The sequence below is a fragment of the Anabas testudineus genome, chromosome 16 (assembly GCF_900324465.2).
Source record: "Anabas testudineus chromosome 16, fAnaTes1.2, whole genome shotgun sequence".
Lineage (NCBI taxonomy): Eukaryota > Metazoa > Chordata > Actinopteri > Anabantiformes > Anabantidae > Anabas > Anabas testudineus.
Genome location: NC_046625.1, coordinates 22147618 through 22167275, shown reverse-complemented (window position 1 = coordinate 22167275; position 19658 = coordinate 22147618). Strand labels below are relative to the sequence as shown.

The window sequence follows — 19658 nt, the reverse complement described above, 5'->3', positions numbered from 1 at the left end:
AGGAGCTCAGTTTATCAGTAGAGTTCCCCCAGCAGATTAAGCTATATCAGCATAACTAAGAGATGGTTCACAGTCACCTGATCCATCTCTAACTATAAGCTTTATAAAAAAGGAAAGTTTTTAGTCTAGTCTTAAATGTAGAGAGGGTGTCTGCCTCCCGAACCTGAACTGGGAGCTGGTTCCACAGCAGAGGGGCTTGGTAGCTAAAGGCTCTGCCTCCCATTCTACATTTGGAAACTCTAGGAACCACAAGTAAACCTGCAGTCTGAGAACGTAGAGTTCTGCTTGGAAGATATGGAACTATGAGTTCTTTAAGAGGAGATGGAGCCTGATTATTAAGGGATTTATAAGTTACAGAAACTTTCTGCATCCTTGTACGTTTTCAGACCCTCCCCCACTTTCAGGATCCCAATTGCTGGTGAGGGTTGCAACAGGTCATGGAACCAGCTGAGAACATTTATTCCACCTGCAGGGAGCTTTTGGGAGCAGGCCCGGTTCTGGCTCTCTCAAGCAGCTTATTCATTCCTAAAATTTCACATTTTTGGAAACAGTAAAATCTATCACTTGTCAGTGAGGAGAGACAGCTACTGACCTCAGGCATAGTGAGATGGGAGCTCTTGATTAAGTTCCTCTCTGATTTGAGAGTGTAATTGAACATGTTGCAGATAGCACATTTGTGCTATCGACAAGCCACTCTGTGAGAGCATTATGATAATTTATCCTCTACATGCTCAGGACACTCATTACATTAAGAGAAATCCGGGCACTTTGTATTGATTATTCACCGCTTTTTAAAAAAAAGGAAAAATCAACAACACTGCAAAACTGATCATTACACATAATCAATGTCAATGGGGTTTATCACATGCAGTTGTGAAATGTGCAAAGATTCTGCTGTCCAGCTTTTTTTTTTTTTTTTTTGCACAGATTTTAAGATGAACTGAAACCGTCAATTGATTTGATGCTTTTTTAAATGAAAAATATAATTCATTTCTCAATTCTAAACATAATACACCAAAAACCATGAGCAAAAGAATGATTAATGTAAAGTTATAAAATAAATAATAAAAATAAATACAGTATGAAGCCCTTTTATCTTATAAACTTTGGCCAACAAATTATACAAAACGAACAGAATGTCAGCTAATCACTTAAGTCAAAGTAAAAGGTCAAATGCACATTTCAGACAATGTAACATCACAGTAAGGTTTTTCTTTCTTTCTTTTTTTAAATAGCTCCTTTCAAGACTGTGGTCATAGTCAGATTAAAGAGTCACACCAGATATGAAATGCAGACATAGAGAAAGAGAGAGAGAGATAAAAAAAAGCATGTCTTGATCCTGGAGCAAGGATCAACCCAACAAGCCCTGATCAGAGCATTACAAATTCCTACCGCTGATGTAGAGCCACATGAAACCTTTTGGAGCACTTTGTCAAAAAGCTTGGATATGGCGTTTTGGACTACTTATACAGTAAGGGATCTACTAAAGTCTTGCTAAGGGAGGTGAAAAAATCCCACTTGGCCAAACAGAATGAAATGAATCAGTCATCAGAATCAGAATGGCTTTATTTGCTTGGTAATACAGAATAGTGAAAAGTCGATTCGAAGAGCAAAGAATCAGGAGTAACTAGAAAAGAAGTGAAGTGAGGCATAAAATATATATTTTAAAAAAACATAACTAAAAAGATGTAGAAATGTCAGTATGCATGAATAAATATGTCAATGTTATCTGGAGAAACAATACAATGGCAAAAAAAGTATGTGAACCTTTGAAATGTCATGTTTTTTTGCCACTGTAAGTTTGAGTTTACCATGTTTCTCAGCTGGTAAAATCATAAACAGACCAAACTACAGTATTTACATACTGGCCTTGACCTACTATGTAAAGCTTGTGTGCAAAGTTCACTTACAACAAAAAGAGAGAATTTTGCAGTTTTGTATGTCTCGATTTCAGGGATAATGTATATGATTTGTGGGAATCAAGCATCCACTATTAAAATACAGGAAACTTCTGGAAATTCCGAGGCGTGAGGTCTGACAGGCTGGATTACTACAGATGTTTCACTCTGCAACACATGTTAAAACATTACCATTAACCTGCCATTGTTAGCAGGTAGCAAGTTGGTATTAACATTTAGCTCAAAGTCCTGTATGACTTAAAGCCACAAAGAAACAGTTCCAGCACTTGGTGATTCCTGATCTAGTAGATGTTCTGCAAGTCAAGCAAATTCAAGGAGCGGATTTAGACTGTTAGCCTTTTATCATATTATTTCTGCTTCTTACACCCATCTAACACATTTCTAAAATGCCTCTGAAAGGATATAATATAGGACAAAATCAAAGTTATGACCGTATCAGACACACTTCTCAAACCACAGAGAGACTAAATTTGTCGAGAGATTTTTTTTTTTTTTTTTTTGAAGGCAGTGCATATCAGTACAACTTTGAAGTGGCATGCTGATATATGCATGTTAAAGTGTCGACATGTTAATGTGAGAGAAAAGTTTCAAGTGTGAAAAGATAAAAAAGCTTCTGAAATGTTCCAAACCTTTTACCAAACACTGGTTGTGAAATAGTCCTCTATGGAACAGTTAACCTTCCAAGGAACAGTGGGGTCTGTGAAATGGGCATGAAAATGCAGATTATGTGTTGTGGGCTCTAAAAAAATGTTCCTTCCCCATGTAAGGATAGTATGAACTGAACAATACACTGAGGTCCAGTTATCATACCACATAGAAAAGTTGTAATATTGTCATGTGAACCAGGAAATAATCAGAAAGTTGAGGGTTTAAAAACAAAAAAAGGTAGGACACATACAATGAATAAGAACACTTTGTGGAATCAGTTTATACAAAGCTTGATCATGCAGAACAAGAGTGATTACATCATCAGAAGAGCAATACAACTTCATCACAGATACAGGTTTGTCAAGGACGCAAGATTGAAATCAGCAAAAAGGCTGTGATACTGTGATGATGAAATAGATTACTAAAGTTGGAGTGGACACATCTACAAGTGAATCCTTTATGAATATGTGTCAGTGCTTTGCTTTCCTATTACCAAGGAACCTTGTTTTGAAGATCAGCTGCTGTCTTGCTCTAGTGTTCCTGTGACATGATACATACCATTACTTAAGAAGCCTCGGTTGACCATGTTGCCTTCCTCCTCCTCCTCCTCTCTTGGGTTAAATGCTGAGTTTACCACTAAACTGCATCCTATGGTAGAGGGTCCATGCCATCTGTGTATGATAAATTAATGTATAATACAAAATTGAAAACCAGTCCAGCCAACAGTTGTTAATACAGTTTATCTTGTTGTAGATTTATGATTTAAATTTAAATGAGCAGATTGACAATGTAATCTTAAGGTGTGTCCACATACCATAAATATTTGGTTAAGGTCATGATTAAGGGTTGTTAAGTTGCTGAAGAGTTGCTGGCAATAATAAGTAAAGCCCTATTTATATATTAAATGTATTTATGTATCCTCATGCAATCACACTATCCTACCATATGTCACTGCTGATATTTCATTTTGTGGCTCTAGATGATGGAATTATTACAGTTTCCTAACCCTTTATCAATGTAATAAAGTGACTGTTTGCATAGTTTATCACTGAAAAGTCTTCTCTTTTCAGACAGCAATAATTGAACAATGTACGATAAAACCTTTCATCCATTAACCCAAACTACACTTAAGCAATTTAATTTCCAAAGTGTTATTATTGTTTAATAAATGTGCTGTTCACTTTTAGAAACCAAGTAACCACTTACCTAGAATTATTGCAATACATTCAAGTACTCAAGTATTTTTGACATGCTATAGACATAACAGCCTCTGAGAGTTACTTTGAGACTGTGGGACTCTACCAAGAAGTGGGCCTTTGATCAAAATGAATCTAAGATCACAACAAACACTCATTAATGAGGTAAAGAGACAACCCCGAATAACAGCCAAAGATTTGAAGGCATCATTGGAACTGACTAGCATCTGCCTTCATAAGTCTACAGTAGGTAAAACATTGAACAAGTAGGGTGTCTACGGCAGGACACCATGAAGGAAGTTGCTGCTTACTACTTAATAAAAACATTGTTGCACGCCTGAAGTTGCCAAAGAACACACAGACACTCCACAGCAGTATTAGCAAAATGTTTTGTGGACTAATGAAATTATACTTAACTATTTGGAAAGAACACACGGCACTACATCTGGCACAAACAGGTCACTGCATATCATTTTGAAAACATCATCCCAATCATAAAGTATGGTGGAGGAAACATCATGATTTGGGCCTGCTTTGCTGCATCAGGGCCTGGCCAGCTTGCAGTGATTGAGGGGAAACATATTTCCAAGTGTATCGAAACATTCTTCAGGATAATGTGAGAATGTCTGTACGTCAGCTGAAACTGATGCAACAGGACAATTACCCAACACACAGAATGGCTACAGAAAAACACAATCCACCTTTTGAGCCCAGACCTCTACCCAAAAGAGATGCTATGGAGCGACTTGAAGGGACCCACACATGTGACTTCCAAAGAATATGACAGAGCTAAAACAGTTCTGCAGAAAGAATGATCTCAAAATCCTCCAGAACAATTTGCAGGTCTGAGCACTATGAGGTTTTTATGGTTGTTCTCAATAAAGACATGAAAGATCAGAATTTTTTGTGTTATTATTTTACACACATTGTATTTGTTAATAATTTGTTGAACATTAGATATAAGGAGAAAAACATCATGTGGTGTGGTTTCATTGTCCAGCTTTACTTTGTTTTCCTCGACTTGTCTGTTCATGTCTCTTTATGTCTTTCACTGTGCCAGTTTGGACCCCTATTTGTCAAATACTGGTGCTTACTTAGCATTTTATCTATACCCCGTCACTTTTGCCCATGTCACAAAAAACTAGTCAATTGCAGTAATTTCTGGGTGCTCTGTTTGACAAAAGGGCGGTGAGATGGCTTGTGTGCACAAGCTTATACAGGTCCTGATGTTGATCTCAGCCTGCTGTAATGGCTCCAGGCCATTAATCCTCCCTGTCATTTGAAATGACATGCGCTTTTGAACAAGGAAAATGGCACTGCCCACATAACTTATAAAGCAGACTCACCACTCCTTCTGCCAGCCTGTGGCTCAGTGCCACACCATTTTCCCTGTTCAGTCTATCATCATTCATCCAGTTCTTCCACATTAGAGGTGTTTGCAGCCTTGTAGTCCATTCATTTTTCATGTCTATGCATGATAATAACAATATACATAACAATACTCAATATACACAGCTAGAATCGGTGTGTTTAACATAATGATTGTTTGAATTCTTTCAAAAGAAAAATAGGCTTTAAGCATGTATCATTATCAGCAGGAGTCACAATGAATGAGAAGGAAAACAAAATGCCATCCATGCCTGTTTTTTTTTTTTTTAAACATAGCAAATGGAAAGACGGCAGCATGGCTTTAATTACATGCTGTCACCAGCAACACCCCTCTTTCCAAAAACTGCATGAACATAAAATAATCTAGTCTAATTTAAATATGAGCAAAACCTCTTATATGTAAGAGGTATACTGAATCTATTTAACCATTGAATGACTTCTTATTGTTCATTATCCTTGTGCAGTCAGCGATAATCCAGAAGTTGAGTCATGGTAACTGGACTTCCTTCTTGTTAGACTGAAACGTTTCACTAGTCTTCAGTCTGAAGCTAGTTGGTTAGAGACCACAAATTTATGCTCCGGGTTTGGTTTCACTCCACCTGTGGTCTGAACAGGCCTGTTGGGTAAAACAATGGAAGGGGAGGATGTGAAGGATATAATAGTCACACCTCTGCCAACCCCTCTTATCCCCTATAGTGGGTCTTTAGATGTGTCCAACCTGGTGCAGGTGTGAATTGGGCCTCATCTTTCTGGAGATAGATAAAAGTGAGTGAGGGGGTGTTGAAAGCATGCAAAGCTGATTCAGATCCTGAGGTGTTACTCCTCCTGTGCTGTGCCATCCTCCTGCGTAGGGGCTGTTTGGTTTCTCCAATGTACAGCTCAGAGCATTTTTCACTGCACTGGACCGCGTACACTATATTGCTCATCTTGTGTTTTGGAGTCCGGTCTTTGTGGTAGACGAGTCTCTGCCTGGGTGTGTTGGAGGTTTTCAAATGGACAGATATGCTGTGTTTTCTGAAAATCCTTTTCAGCTTCTCTGAGACCCAGATCCAACACAAAAACCTGGTCATGCCTTATGTGGCTGGGGTTTCTGTGATGCTAATGACAGCATACTAACATGCAAACACCAACACTTTACAATGCTGGGGCATAGCATTATATTGTTGACTATATTGTCCATCAAGGTTGTAATACAGTATATCTGAATCTGAGACCAAAACAGCGACACACACACACACACACACTTTTCTCCTGCCATGGTTTTGTCTTCGAAAACTGTAAATGTATCTCAAAGATATTAAACTTCTCCCTGCCTTTCATACTTTAACATATTTCTTTGATTTGTGCTGAAAATTTCATTCATGTCATTGGGATGAATTCTGGTGCAGTAGGGAAACCTATGACCTTTGTAGTTGAGACACAGATGACATCATCTGAACTCTGAATGTATTTTAATATCAGATGATTATATTATTATTAGAATATTTAAGTACCGGTATTCTTCCTGTAGGAAACTTGAATGTTTTTACATTCATAAAAACAGCCATAGGTGCTTAATTGTTATGTTGGTAGTTGGAATGCTGGTCAAGGCAGTGGGTAGAGATAAAAAAAATAATAATCACAATTATAATATAGCAATTCTTCTGCTGGTTAAGAATTAAAGCTGTATGAAATGTGTTTGGTGACTGTTTGCTGATATTGTGTTTTCTCTAAAGCCACACAGGTTAGCCCCTCAGAACTGCAAGATGTGTTTCAGGAGACCTCCTCCAATATCTTCCAGATCAACGCCAATGGTAAAAAGAGCATTCATTAGTATGTGTTATATGCATGAGTGCATGCTTCTGCCCTAAAATAAATCTAATGAGACCTTTGCCCCAGGATATTTTGGCCAGACGGCCCCGCCTTCAAATAGGTTCTACGATTAGGATCTGAGTTTAGGGATGGATGTACAATAGGTTTTAAATTATTTTAGAATTAAAATGTTGCATTTTATGGTATATTAGATGTTCATAGTCTTCAAACCAACCACTGGACTTAAAGTCAAGTCTGCAGCTTGTCAGTCCTACACATTATACACCCTCTATCCATCCCAACCACTTCCTTGTGACCTGGTTTAAAATAATGCAGAATCTGGGCTAAAAGACCATACAAACATTTTATACAAGGCGATCACGAATTTGGCAGTTAAACGATCAAACAAATGTCCAAAACTGTTGAATTTGGAAGTATTTAACACAATTTGTGAAATAAATGAAATATAATGTTTAAATATATAGTTTGGAGTTTTTTCTGAGAAAACTGTGCCATAATTACAGTTCGTGGTAAACCTCCATTATTTTGTTCTGCTTCACTTTATCAGAATGAAACTTTGCAGAGATGATGCTCACATATTGTACAGATATTTGATAGAGTTTTAGAGCTACAGCTGCATGATTCCAAAGGAATTCTCACCCTAAAGGACTTTTTTTATTTCAGGCGAACCTGAATTTATTTTATTTGTGCTGTGTGCCATCTTCATTTATCCTTTACCAATAAAATGTATACTCATATTTACACATCTTAGCAAATCTCAAAAGTCTGCCCTAAAAAAGACCTAAAAATAAGCTTAGGCATTGAAAAGGTTAAAAAGGGGGCAGTACGGGTAGCGAAAAACGTGACTAAATGTTGGCAGGTAGCAGGTGATAGATAACAATGAACACTTCACTCCACACTCCAACAGGGGTGTGGGTTTAAGAAATTAGAGTTGTGCAGGGCTCTTATGTGTATAAGCAGTAAAATGTCCAAATTTAGGTTGACAATCAAAGAAAGAAGGAACGTTTCTGATTCAAAGCGTTGAAAACTTAAATTTGGCAAAGGGTATGTTATAGCGTTTGTTTTGGGCCATGTGCTCAACATTTAAATGGATATTGTTGTTAGTACTAGCTGTAATACAGCATTTCCATATGGGCTTAATGTGAATGTTATTATTAGCACAGACTTTAAATTAGAATTAATGAAGCTTGATTTTTGGATTTAAATTGATTTTAGCACTTTTAGCTTTTAGCTTAAACTATGACATTAGTTATAGTTCTGATTAGGATTACATACACGCAGTTTAAAAATAGGGTTCTTTTTATAGAAAAACCATCTCATCTCTCTCGTTTTTTTCTCAGTTCTCAGTTTCTTTAACACAGTCCTTTAACACGGGATCCTTCAAAGAACAAAGAATTCCAGTTTGCTTTAGACCAGGGCTACTTTTAATAACATTTTTGGAATCTGTTTCACACTGTATGTTCTGTTGTAAATGTGTGTTCATGAAGTCAGCACAGCCTTACTCCTAATACTGGTGTTGTGCAATTTCTCCCCAGTTGTCACACTAGAGAAAAATCTTCAATCACTGGGAACATCTAGAGATACAGCAGAGCTACGACAGAGTCTGTAAGTAGCACACACACACACACACACACATACACATACATTCAGTGTGGAATTGTTGTCCAGTTTGGTGCAAGGGTTACATTTATCTATGCATCATAGAGAAAATGCTTTTTTTTTTTTTTTTTTTTTTGTTTCATCGCCCTATTTCATATTGATTATTCTTTTTTAGTTGGGCTGCCAGCAATTACCAGATTCAACGCTGATGACAGAGTGGCCAATCTAAGATGATTGCATCTGTTTAAAATGCATTACATCCCACTGTGTTGGCTGGCATGTCATCAATTCTATCGAACATTTTTTATGATCGCCTTGGAAACTTACTGACAATGCTCGTCTGCTTTTATTTTTAACTTCCCATTTTCTTTCAGCAGTATTGATGCTGGATGCAAACACACATCGAGTGCCTCCGACTGATGCAAATTACATCCAGTATGATGCTTTGTGTTACTCAGCAGCTCTCAGTGTTTTGAAAGATTGTTCCCAAAAACAGTCAGGAGGCTTATAGTTATTCAACAATTTAATCAAGACGTTTTAAAGCTTATTAAGTAGAGTTTTCTTTCTTTTTTCTTTTTTGTTTTTTTTTTTACAGTTGCATGATTTCTCTTAAAAAAGCTATCGACTTTAACATGCACGGACACATTTTGATCATGTTCGACACACATGTCCAGAACTGAGAATAATAACTGTACCATCACATAAAGATTATTTTCAAGTATCTGTATACTGTCTACACTGATCTCAATGATGCTCTACTTCAACAACAGTAAAGTGGACTAAAATCATTTTAGCAATAAAACAGCACTCTTAAAGTAAAGGTACTCTGGCACCTTTACAGCGCTTTGATGGCACATAGAGAACACCGCGTAGGATGAAAGTGACAGCCTCAGTATTTGCTGATGACAGTAGACCTGTCCTTCCTGAATGTCTATTGACTAAGCTCCTGTTTTGTTTAGGACGGTTTATTGACTGAAATAATATCTAAATGAGTGAGTACCTCTGACGGTGCCCATTGTTAAACAAAGTCTTCTGAAAAGTTGTGGGAGGAGATGCTTCTTACAAAAGTATTATTTCATTTTATAACACAAGTGGACAGTTCTGGTCTTTCATGACCACGGTCCTGCTTGTTATCCAACTATTATACTACTACTACTGACTGATTGAACACATCTGATCTAGTTAATTATCAGTGGGTAGGGCGGTGAAGCTCGAGAACCAGCTTTGTACACCTCTGCTTTATAATAAAGTCACTCCATCACTGATTGTTATGATTTCTAAACTCTATCAAGTGTGTGTTTTTCAGTAGGTTTGGTTTTGGTGAATTGGACAGTTGGTCAAGGCTTAGGAAAATATATTTCCTATATTTCTGTATATATATATATATATATATATATATATATATATATATATATATATATATATATATATATATATATATATATATATATATATATATATATATATATTAATACAACATTACAACTACCATAAAATCTATTATATTAATTTTGAATCTGCATTCATTCAAACTCAGCTCTTTTTTAATTCAGTTTTTTTTAAACATAGGATTTAATGCCATGTTGCCCTGTCTATAACACTCCACACCACGATTGTATTAAACGCATATCTTGCAAAACACACCCATATTTTCTAAAACAGATGAACATTGCAATTTTTGGGAACAATTTTCCGACGGGGGATTAATCCACATTTGGTGCCGGAGTATACCGGGCAGCAGGGCAGTGCACAGTATGTGGGATTGAGTCAAAATGTGGGTTTAATGTAATGATGAAACAGGTGGCTCAGTAATTTGATTTTAATCATTTCTGGACAACAATGGTGCTCCGTGACAGAAATGAAATTGATATATAAGCCTTTGGATACACGCACAGTACTTGTTAGTGAGATATATTCATCGTTTGGGACGATTATTAAAGCCTCATCTTTAATAATTGATATTCAAGCAAGACTGATAATAAAATACTTAAGTTACTGAAATGCTAAAATGTCAAGCAGCAGTAGTTTTGTGCCAAAAAGAGACCATTGAACTCCACCCATCCAAACACTCACTGACACCCTCCAGCTCTCCATGTCTCCCTGCCTTTTCCCCTTCATCTTTAACTGTGCTACCATATAGAGGACTTATCAGATAATGTACAGCTACTGTATCTGATCTCCATCCAGTCAGACTGAAGTAAGTCATATACATGCATGTGCTATACTAACCTCACACACAGCACATCGTCATACACACACACACACACCCAAGTTCTGCTGCAAAAAGTAACACAAACAACAAAAAAGCAAGTCATGTTTGTGCCTGCCACTGGCATGACTGCTAGTCTACAGGCAAAACAAAAACAAAACAAAACCCCTCAAATCTCACGGTTAATAGAATTTGACCCGCCCCTGTAATCGTGGAAATGCACACAGCAAAAAGTCTAAGTGGATTAATGGACGACACCCTTTGAGTGTCATTGTCTTTGTTAGCACATTAAGCATTAACTGATGCTCTGGCTGTAAGACGCCAGAGGACACGACGCTCTGTTTGGAGGAGAGCGCCCCCAACAGTCTGACGACCTCACTATAGACACAGTACTCTACACTACTACTACATCATACAGTACAATTCCAGCTACAAATGAAATACAAATGTTGTGGCAAATGAAAATGTCAGAAAATCGTTCCATTTGTCCTCAGTTAACCAGTGGTGGGAAATAATTAAGCACAGTACTTGTACTTTTCTTGAGTATTACCATTTTCTGCCATTTTTTATCCCTCTAACACGCTGCATTTCAACCATAAATTGTACTTTTTTAACTTCACTACATTAACAGTTTTGTGGCAGGTTGAAATTGAAAGCAGAGTAAGATGTAGTAAGTTATTCTCACGCCATTTTATTTTATTTACTCAGTTTTTAGACCCATTTTATGTTCGTTTTCAACAATTATTTCAGCTGTAGCAATTCTTTAGAGAAAATTAATCTTTGGCAATAGATGAATAATAAATAAACTCTCATATCCACACTTTCAGAACTTTGTCTCTGTTTCCTCCATAATTAGCACCAGATGTTCTCTTCAGGAAACATAATTGTAAATTATCAGGTGATTACAGACACTTATCAGAAGAAATAAAGCTGCTTATTTACCTATTTTGTTGACCATAGTGTCAAAATAAGTGTAGAGGCTAGGTTATAAATAAAAATCATAATAAACAGTTTTCTTTTTAATTGTTTTTGTTGTGTGTCCTGCCGAAAGCACAGTATCAGCTTGTTTCACATCCTTTTTCAATAAAGACTGAAGATGGTGAGGTGTGATGTTATTATTCATTCAGTCCTGTATGCTACAAATGTTTATTTTGTCTTTGTGTACAAGTGAAAAAAAAAGATTATCATTGTGCTAACAGCTTCCAGTTGTTATGCTAGGCTAAGGTAAACAACCATGTGCCCTGAAAATCACACTTTTGTGCAACTAAACTGCAACTGCAATTATGTTGTTGCCAAAAAATTAATGAAGCGCTGCATTTATTAAGAGAAGGTGAGTTACAGGGGTGTGGGTAGGATGGATGGAGGGCATCTATAGGCCAGACTGACAAACTCAGCCATGAATCTTGTGTGAGGTTGTGACTAACTGAGAAGTGTGATTTTTTTCCTCATTCTGGATTTAAAGCCAGAAACACTTTGAGAAAAGCGTGTGACAGGAGCATATTTACCACTGTCTTTTAACAACACTCAGTATATGTTTGGTAACTGATGATTTTTAACACTTGAATGCAGCATCTTTCCCCACCTGATGTAGGCTGTAGGATTTGAGGCTTCTACCTATGTCTTCATAATGGATCAAAGAACCTAAGTAGATTCCAGCCGTGGTTAGACCAGTGATTCTCCAGACCTCGAGCACAGAGGTGATCACGATGCTGACCTGTTGCATTTTAACCTCATTTTAGTTTTCCAAACTCTTCTGCTGACTTTTTAATTAAAAGTTGACTTTGATTTCTACTTTTGAAATGTTACAACTAACACCATCATATTCTAAACAATGTGTTGTGTTGTGTTGTGTTGTGTTGTGTTGTGTTGTGTTGTGTTGTAGTAAAATTGGGTTATTATTATCACACACACACACAACCAGAACCTAACAAGAATGAAGCCAATTAATTTGACAAATGAAACTATTTAAATAAACTATAATGAAAGAACCAACTGCAGCAGAAGTCAGTCCACTCTTCATTTAGCGCTTTACTCCTGTTTTGTTTACAGTGTTTATCTGTCCAATATTTGGCACGTCCACATTTTCAATGTCGTGTATGTCCACTGGTGCTTTTAATGACAGAGTCCGTCCTCCTGGTTATGGACAGTCTTTTCAGCAGCTCACAGTCTCTTTCTCTTTCTTACTTGTTCATATAGAGCCCTGTTGCATTAGATACAGCGCAGATCAAAACAGAGAACTCTCTGTTAGTCCAGTCTACCTCCTAAAAATGTATATAACTCAACTACAACCACAATTTTAGTGTGGCTGCATGTGTTTGGCTCTCTTTTTATGCAATTCTTTTCTGAATGAACAGTATTATATTTATTAATGGAAACTGAATGCACCATGTGTGATTGCAAGAAGACATCAAGGTGTGTAGCAGACAACCTGTTAGCTGGGCTATACCACAGAACTGTCCCCCTACTTCAGGAGAAGAAAGACACTGACCCTCAGTACATCACTGATTAAGCATTAAAGCATCTTGAATTAGTTTGATTGGAGTTTGACACCTAAATATCAAGACTTGAGTGTGCAGTGTGGAGGCTTAAAGGTACAATATGAATCAGACTGTAAGACTTACAGTCAAATGTACGGTTGTGTTGCAGTTGTATTTTGTGCCTCGCGGCCTGTATTGTCATGGTGCTCTATCTAACCTGTTAGATCAAATACCCTGCACTTAAAATAAAATAAATACAATTATTGTTCGTAGGATGGCTCACTTTAGAATGAATTAACATTTAAGTGATATTGCACAGGGGGTGTATTCAGTTTTGTTGTTGCGTGTAATTACTCTACTGTGTAATCACGTCACAGATGTATAAGTCATTTCTAGAAAGCAGGGAAGTCAACATTCACCACAAACTCAATCGGGCACATGCAGGAAGCGGGTAGAAATGTCACAGCCATCTTTACCGACCGAGACCATGACTGTGTGGATGCACCTCTCCACCTCTTCCTCCTCCACTCTTACACAACGAGCAGGCATCATTCTGCCTCTCAAACCCACATTAATGCGCCGCTCTCATATAGCCATGCGTACGTGTGAACCAACAGTAGGTGTATGTTCTGTCGGAGTTGCACATTTAAATGTCAGATGGATTTCAGAACTGCAGTAATATGTGTGTGTGTGTGTGTGTGTGTGTGTGTGTGTGTGTGTGTGTGTGTCATTTTACAGCGTTGGTGAACTGGGAATTGGGTTGTACTTTACTGTTGCTCTCACTGGAAGTCTCTTTCGATAAGCACCTGAAATACATCTCTATAAATGTAAATGTAAAATGTCAAGTGTGTTTCCAGGAACAGTCGCTTCATGCATGTGGAGTCGGCTTGTCGGGTATATCAGAACTATTTCCTTGACATAGGAGAGCTGGTAAAGAACCTTGTGGAGTGTAAATGAGCACAGTTATGTTCACCACCTACAGCATATAGATTTAAGGGCCTAGTAAGCATGACTGCTTTAAAACAAATTTAAAACGTATCTAGACATCACCTGGAGGATTGATGAAGGCACAAATGTCCGAAGCTGCCAGCTCCCTAGTGCAAAATCTGTGTAATGTCTGCTATTAAGACAAGAGGTGAGGCTAAAGCTTGAGTTGTGCTTCTGTGTTGAATATGCACTGTAGGACGTGAGTAGATGTGTACCCTGCACCGCAGCCTGCTGTGCAACTCAATGCAGCCTCAGATTTGACATGTGCAGCACCATCCATTCAAACCAAGTGCAAATTACACTGTTACCAGAGAGATGTTGGAGCACAGAAATACGGTGCAGCCAGACAATTTGTTTCCATCCTTTCCAGAGTTCTCATCTGATCAATGAGTAATAACAAGTGGGATTCTTGGACAACACAATGTGATACAAAGAAAAAACAAAACATATGAATTCATCTGTTAGCAGTGTTGAAATCTATCTAGACCTAAGTGGGAAATGATATCTTGATAAATTAACCCCTGTCTGTGATAGGATTTGGTGCATTGAGATACAGTAGATTACCTCTTTTTCAGATAGAAACTTCACTGTATTGGTGAGAAGGTGGCCCCTTGTTTAAGACGCCTTTGTCTATTTACGCTAACTTTAATAAAGCTGTCTTAAAAATATTTAGTATGTAGTATTTATTTCTCACCAGCACCCAGACATTCTCTGTCTGACATGAATATAACATGCATATCGATGTGCATCACTTTCAAAACATAACTGATGAGGCACAGAGTTAATGTAAGTACGACATGATCTTAAAGGATTATGGTCACAGATTCAGTTTTTTTGTAGCAACCTGTGAGTGATGAGAAGCTGGAGGAGAAATGGAGACTTATCATTGTGTCTTTAGAGTAAACTGAGGTTGGTTAAATATAATAATGCATGACCGACTGGGCTGTGTCATCAAATAAACTAAAAAAACTTCTTCTGCTGCTTTCTACCAACCGCTTGCACATCGTATGGGCTCTTTGTAGAGTCTCCCCATATCTTCAGCGTAGTGTTATGTGTGATCCCTCACACGCAGCTCCGACAAAGCTGAATGTAACAGTAGCTACGGACATGAATGAGCAGAATGTTTGACAGTTGTATCTTGGTTTGAATCATATCCTGAATGCTGTTTGTCCTCCAGTGAACGTGGAGGAACCCTTCCAGGAGGAACTACCCCAGTAACTGGTCTTCACCCACACTTTTTCACCCCAACCCCTGACACCGCCTCAGGTCAGTTCTATTAATACTGAGATGAAACTACCTCACCTGTGGATATGGAGGCAGCTTAAAGGAGGGTCAGCATAGACGCCCCACGCGGCTCTGGTACATTTTACACAGCGAGGAGGCATATCGGCGTGGTAAACCAGCCTTGAGTGGGCAGCGTGTAAGGGGTTGATGACAAGTCTTCAGTCAGTGCCATTAAAGCACAGAAGGAGGGCACAGCAAGGTGTCAGAGTTATAAGAAAAAAAAGGTTTAAAAAATGTATAAAGCCTGATGGAAATATAATATTTCTGTTAGCTCCTCAACCCTCTACACAGATCTTATCCATTATTTATTGTATTTTTGCCTGCCACTCGCTTTTGTCTCTGTCCTCAGTAGACATTCAAGTCACATGCTTCACAAATGTCATGATTTATTCCCCATATCTTTTGTTTTCCATTGCATTCCATCACATTGTGTGTGTGTGTGTGTGTGTGTGTGTGTGTGTGTGTGTGTGTGTGTGTTTATTGATTAAGCTACTTTTCCACCTCAATCAAGCATAAACTCCTTTCTGCAATATTTCAACTTTTCAACTCCAGCATTTCCAATGCCGGGTTTTTTTATGTGCAAATTGAAAATGCATGAAAACAGGGGAATGGAAAACACACTCGTCGTTTCTCTTTTTATTTTGCCCTGACGATTTCAAACAACACCAGTGGATGAACTGATGTGCATGTGTAACAAACAGCTGCTGAGGCCACTTCTTAACTCAATGACCTACTACTTCCTGCACAACATACTTGTATGTATGATTAATGTGTGTTGTCAGTGCCAGGTTTACTGTTGGATCATTCCAATTTACATTTACATTTTAATTCAATCAGCCTTGTTAGACATCAGTTCCAATCAATTTTGCCACAGTCATTGTTGGTGTTTTTATTATACATAGGAACCAGTGAGAACAGAGATTTGCTTTCTTCTGCTGAGGTTGGACAACCCGCTGGACAACTGTGGGAACGACAGAGATTGTGTGTTGGCCTATAGTGCTGCAAAAACACATCTGAGCACACACGAGTGCTTCAGTTGAAGCTGTGTAGATGTTGAGGCTGCTGATGTGCTAAACTTACCCCTGGTCATTGTAGGCAAGGCATCATCATACAACACAGGTATATTTTGGACTTGAGATGGTGCTGAGTTTTACAAATGTTCCCCTGCATTGTCATCTGAGCCAGTGAGTGGTCAGCGACGCGTATGAAGCAGCTCCGGTTTGTTGAGTTTAGTTCTTAGAATATGTCAGTGTGATAGATATGATATGATCCGTCCTGGAAAGTCCTGAAACTAGGATTTCAGGCAGAGAACAGTAGCCTCCCACTACCCTCCTTCCACTCCCTCACACCCTACCGCCTTCATCCTTCACACCTCCCCCTGCAGCCAGCTGCTCCCAGGCTCCTCAGTTCTCCTTCACCGGGGCCAGCCAGACCTCAAAGGAATACCAAACACCGAGCAGGCGGGAGAAACGCACAACAGAGGTGACTGATTGAAATTCACAGTGTGAGCAATTCCAATCTTTTGCATGCTGTTTCTGGCCGCCTGGCTCTCGGGCTTGTTGTGGGGGAAGAGTGTGACTAGCAGATGTATCACTGCGCAGCGAAACTGCAGAGGTCTTCTCGGGGGTCCTCAGTAGTGGGCGAGCCCTGATTGTTTGGTAACAGTGTGTCAGAGGTGGGCGGAGCTTTCACTGACTCACAGATGATCCACCACAGCTCATCAGCACTGCTACACAGTATTTTTAGATGACAGGCGGCAACTTTTATCAGATTGCCTTTCCTTAACTCTATTCCTTGACTCATTATTAAAAGTTGTTGTTCTTATGTTGCCAGTTCATTTTCAATTGAGTTTTAAGCTTAAAAGTAAAGCAATGAATGATTAGTACCATTATAGTCCGGTGATCCTTAAATAAATATATACCCTGTAGAATAATATGTACACCAGATGTCCTGTGAATATGTCTGAGTGGAAGCAGATCATATCTCTTGACCAATTTATCCAGTAAACCAGGAAAATAAAAACAGTGCCAATATTTATTCTTGTCACTGTATAGAATTATTCACCCTAGCCTCCTCCTTTCCTGGTTTTCAATAGTAAATGTGTTGCTTCTTAAAATCATTACATTCTCTATGAAACATAATCAAATTTGCAGTTATTGCGTTGGAACATAATGTTTAGACTGCTAGGGTTTTAATACAGTGCCATTGTAGTGGTGGCTAATGACATTCATTCTAGTCATGTTGTGTCAAAATCATGTCAGGTATTTCTGCCTCTTGGATTTAAGAAATTGTCCAACCTCTGGAGTTTCTCTTGTTGCAGTATACTCATGACTGACGGATTTCAACGATGAATGTCAAGTAGATTGTTCAGTGCATCATAGGTGTTCCTAAAAAATCTCTGTTTGTTTCACATAGTGCATCACAGCTGCTCATTCATTCGGAGGTTTATTTGTCATTCCTCCAGATCCCTAATGCAGAGTGCCAGCCGTGCAGTCTGTACCCTGCTGTGTAATTTTGGTGGGTAACATGATGGAGCATTAGCTGGCTGTGATTTCAAAATAATCCCTCACATGTCTATTGCTGCTTTACAGCTAAATGATGACGCATCAGGCTGAGGTTTAGCACTTGTTAATCTTTCTGTTGTTATGTGTGTATGTGTGTGGTGTGTGTTTATGGTGTTTATGTGTGTGTTTGCATCCATATTCTGACTAAGACTGGTGTGACTGTGAGCAAAATGCATTCCTAATCAAAAAGCATATACTGTACTGTAATGGCTGATCATAAAGGCAAATCTATAGTACAGCGCGTACTCTACTTAGAAGCTTTCTATTGTATTGATTATTCTCTGCTGTTACACAATATAGCATTCTTTGGAATATTCTATTTATATTATCATACTAACTAAGCTTAGGCAAATGCATTTTATTATCTTCTTACAACAGTAATATAGCAGCAACATAAGCAACCCTGTCTCCATCAAGTTATGTTCCTACACAACTAAACTGCAACCACAAATACAGTGCCTATGAAAAGTATTCACCCCCCTTGGATGTTTCATTCTTTACATTATAAATCAATCGTGGTCAATAAAAGTTGGCACTGTACCTTTTTGTGAGGATTATAATAGCAACCACATTAGCCTTTCTCTTAACATAATGAAAATGTATTGACAAATTGTAAAATCATTAATGCTTAACAAATCAACAATATATAGTCAAATAACAGAACGTATTTTCCTCCAGTTCGTGTGTCCACAGCATTCTAAAATGATTTCATGGTTAAGTGCAAGGCTTCTTCACATAGAAGACACTCTTCCTGTCTGTTCTGCTCTGACTTGGGTCAGAGAGGAAACCATGGCTGCAGTCCAATTCAATTATTTCCTTATAGTAAAACTTTTATTTCTACAGTAAAATTCACTTGTACCCCATGTACCGACTCTTCAACTCTTATTAACCCAGCTATGCACACATACTGTATAGTGGCTGATGTTTTTCAAGCGTGATATGTTGAATTAGGTTCTTCCAGGCCCACTGCGCTGTGGTCTGCCTGATCCCCCTGCCACTAGTTACATGTAGATCAATAACTGAGCATGCAGCGGAAGTGGTATGTTTGCGGAGCGACCCACCATATCTCTGTGGGGCAGCCTGTTACAGTGTCAAGCTCGGAGAATGGGAGTTGGCCTTTGGAGGGGGGGGGGGGCTGAGGTGGAATTGTAAGCCCAGAATGACCTGACCTGCATAGATATTTAATAACTGTCTTAACCCACATTTCTAGCTGAGGTGCTGGACAGTTATGAATATGGCTGCAACTTCAGCCTTTCACCCCAGTGGAGCTTACCAGGAAAAAAAAAACATGATGGAATAGAGAGGATTTGGCTGTGTTACACTCTTCACCTCTATCAGACAGCTGTTAATACTCAGTTACTTTGCTGCTTAAATGTAATCTCTTCCATATGAACCTGAAAGCACCGCAGCTCAGCGAGTGCTGTGTAGGTGTGTGACATGGGAGATTTTTCCAGCTGATGTGTTTGTGTTTTATTTTCCTCTGGAACTGGCTGATACAGTTAGTAATTGCCTGTGTTTCTCAGAATGACTATCAACAAACGTACAGTGAAGTGAGTGGCTGTAAAGCAAAGACG

General features: G+C 38.5%; 1 protein-coding gene across 1 annotated transcript in view; it reads left to right on the top strand.

Moving 5' to 3' along the window:
• The window catches only part of tsnare1 (T-SNARE Domain Containing 1), a 125213-nt gene that overhangs the window by 37637 nt on the left and 67918 nt on the right, over positions 1-19658 (top strand). Inside the window, exons 3-4 of the mRNA XM_026372619.1 lie at positions 6868-6945; positions 8500-8569. Coding sequence (XP_026228404.1) covers positions 6868-6945; positions 8500-8569 — 148 coding nt within the window. The remainder of the gene's footprint in view (positions 1-6867; positions 6946-8499; positions 8570-19658) is intronic.